This window comes from Eschrichtius robustus, chromosome X (assembly GCF_028021215.1).
Source record: "Eschrichtius robustus isolate mEscRob2 chromosome X, mEscRob2.pri, whole genome shotgun sequence".
Taxonomy (NCBI): Eukaryota; Metazoa; Chordata; class Mammalia; order Artiodactyla; family Eschrichtiidae; genus Eschrichtius; species Eschrichtius robustus.
Window position 1 is genome coordinate 115,074,561 of NC_090845.1, and position 3,366 is coordinate 115,077,926.

Below are 3,366 nucleotides of genomic sequence, written 5' to 3' on the forward strand. Positions count from 1 at the left end.
GAAAAAGTGAAAAAGCTAGGGTGCTCTAAGAGCATATGATAAAGAGACTGGGTGGAACCCAAAGAATGAGCCAGGTGAAAAGTGGAGTAAGGAAGGGGAGAAAGAACAGCACGTGTGAAAGTTATGAGGAGGCAAACAGGTTTGAAGAACTTAAAGACATCCAGGAAGGAAAGGAGTTCAGAGAGCAAACAAGCAACAGAAGATGAGACTGGAGATTGAGACAAGTGGTATATCGTTTTTTGGCCATGAACAGGCTCTAGATGGGCTACAGGTGTCCTTGGATGTTGACAGGTAATGTTGGTTACTTCCATGGGGCATTTGGACTTTATTAAGGGCAATGGGAAGTAGTTGAAGGTTTCTAAGCTCAGTTGACCTATAACTAGTAAATTAAAAAAAAAAATTCCCAATGGCCAATGCACTAAACAAAACCCTCAACCTATATCAAAAACCTGGGTTCAAGAAGAAAAGAAAAACATGTATGGATAGAGCAGATGAAGCATTTCCACTCTGTGCATCTGCACAGAAGGCTAGGCAGAACCCCTGAGAGGCTGAAAAGTAATTACACTTCTGCACTGGATTCATGTCTTAACCACAAGGAGTGTGTTCTGCAGGCTCTATTTCCTAATTGAGGGTAATTACAAGAAGTTAAAGCTAGATTAGAGACAATTAGACCCTATACAAGAGGGAACTCTGTGGGTGATCAGGAAGGGAGTAGGAAGAACCAGCTGGGAAAGTGTTTCCCAAACTGCTTGGCATTCTTTGACTCATATTGTAGGAGGAGGTTTTTTGGGGGGAGGGAGTCTATCTGTGCTCCTGGTGGTGCCCACCTAGAGGGTAGGCAGGTGAAATGAGGTAAAACACACACACACACACACACACACATCACTGACAGTCAGTCAAGATTACCTTTTCCTCAAGCCAAAGCTGCTTCATAGGCCAGAAGCCAATAAATGGAAACAAAGAGGAAAGGAAGGTGAGAGTCCCATTACAGTTCGATTGAAGACGTCTTATTTGAGCAACTACTTTTTGTCCCACTCTGGATCTAGATACTGTGGAAGAGACATGGTGAGCATATGATCTTCCCTTTAAGGAGTTTCCAACTCCACTGGAGAAGTTTGGTGTGGCTAGAGCACAAAGGGGGAGAAGGAGATTGGGGAGGGGTGAGGTCAAGAGATGGCCACAAGTCAGGCTGAGGATCTCTGATTCCATCCCAGAGGCACTGGAGAACCACGGAGAGTGATAAACAGGGAAATAATAGGGTCAGTTTTGGGTTTTAGGAAGATACATCTGCCACTGTGGGGAGGGTGGGTGAGGGGACATGGCAAGGAGCAAGGTTGTGGCGCTCAGTGAGAGCTGCCTGTGGAGGGAGATGGGGGTGTCTATGACCACGAGGAGGAAACTTAGGAGGAGAGGCCAGTGTAGGCAGAAAAAAAGTGACTTATTTTACTCTCTTCATCCACCAAGCCTCCATTTCTTTGGTAAGTCATTGATTCACTCAATCAACAAATAATTATTTTGCATCTGTGCAGAGCACCATGCTAGGGGACATTAAGAGTAATAAGGATGGTGTTTTTCCAGTCTTCAAGGGTCTTGATTAACTACCTTTTCAAGTGAGTAGAACAGTCAATAGCTTCTCTAGGATTTTAGAGATTGTTCTGATCAGTGGAGAGGCAGATGATCTAAGAAACAACAAAGGGTGAGGTGAATGTGCATGAACCCTGAGGAGAGGCACAGTGAAGGGCACCTAAGTTTGTATGGGAAGGGTATGGTGACTACGCGTGTATGTAGGTGTGTGTGTGTGTGTACACATGGGCACATTGGGCACGTGCACATAATGAAACCAAAAACCTTAACACCAACAGGTACTTCTATAACACACATACAGAAAGAGAGAGACAGAGACAGAGACAAAGACAGAGAGATAGACTTTTGTGTCAAACAAATTTGGGTCTTTTGAATTTTCCCCTAAAAGGCCTGGTAGAATAGCCCGAGGGAGTCACTTGTCTGGCAAACTTAATTTTACCATGCAAGGATTAACCTGGTATTCCCAAGGGCTTTAGGCTATAGGACCTCAGGGATGGTCCCTGCTCTGTTGGCTATTTCTCTGGAAGGAGGGAGCAGCAGTGGTCTGAGGCCCCATGTACAAAGTCTAGTGCTTGGCGTCCTTCACAGAAGCCCAGGCTGCTCTGAGAAAAAAGACTCCCTGTGGATGGTGAGGGTCATTAGGTCCTTTTAACATATACCCACTGACTCATAAGCCTCCTCACTGCCTTTTTAACATCCTTGTTTCTCAAGCTATACACGATGGGGTTGACCATGGGAGTGACCACAGTATAGAACAGGGAGAAGATCTTGTTCAGGGCAACAGCCTGGGTTGCTGTGGGAATGGCATACACTGTTCCCAGTGTTCCATAGTACAGAGTGACCACTATGAGGTGGGAAGAGCAGGTGGAGAAGGCCCATTGCTTTCCTACAGCTGATGGCATCCTGAGGACAGCAGCAACACTGTGACTATAGGAGGCTACAGTGAGTAGGAAGGGCGCCATAGTGACAAAGGAGGCCCGTAGGAAAGTGGTTTCCTCCACTGTCTCAGTATCAGAACAGACCGGCTCCAGCACAGGGGCCAGGTCACAGAAGAAATGGTCAAACTTATAGGTTGGACAGAAGGGCAGCTGGAAAGTCATGGTAACAGTGACCACCGGGGTTAGGAACTCATCCAGCCAAGACCCACCTGCAAGCGGGATACATGTGTGGACGTTCATGAGGGATGGGTACTGGAGGGGGCTGCAGATAGCAAAGTAGCGGTCATAAGACATGGCTGCCAGAAGAAAGCACTCAACTACTGCCATGGAACCGAAGAAGTAAAACTGGACCACACAACCTACAAAAGAAATCACCTGGGGACCTGAGAGATGGGTCTGCAGCATCTTAGGGGCAATGGAGGTAGTGTACCAGATCTCAAAGAAGGAGAAATTGGACAGAAAGAAGTACATGGGGGTTTGGATGCTGCAATCAAGGGAAATGACCGTAAGGATAAGAATGTTCCCCAGCAAGGTCACTACATAGATTCCCAGAAATATCCCCAAAAGAAAAAACTGTAACCCATGGAGACTCCCAAATCCCAGGAGGAGAAATTCATTGAGAATGGTCAGATTACCCATATCTGTGACATTCACCATTAGGCCTGAGGAAAGGACAGAAATATAGCCAGTTGGAAAAAGAGCCATGCTATTGGAGGGGGGCAACAGTACCAGCTATGCCATATATTATAAAACTCAAAGACCCTGTCTTTTCTCCTCTGGAATAAATTTTCTGTTTTGTTCTACTAGGTGTATTTACCTAATAGTTACAGTGAAATCAGAAGCT

At 45.9% G+C, this 3,366-nt stretch overlaps 1 protein-coding gene across 1 annotated transcript; it reads right to left on the minus strand.

Moving 5' to 3' along the window:
- Positions 1-2,222: 2,222 nt before the first annotated feature.
- On the minus strand, positions 2,223-3,161 carry LOC137757253 (olfactory receptor 10A2-like). Its single transcript, XM_068533933.1, has one exon. It carries the CDS (start codon positions 3,159-3,161, stop codon positions 2,223-2,225), a length of 939 nt encoding a protein of 312 aa, XP_068390034.1.
- Positions 3,162-3,366: the final 205 nt, after the last annotated feature.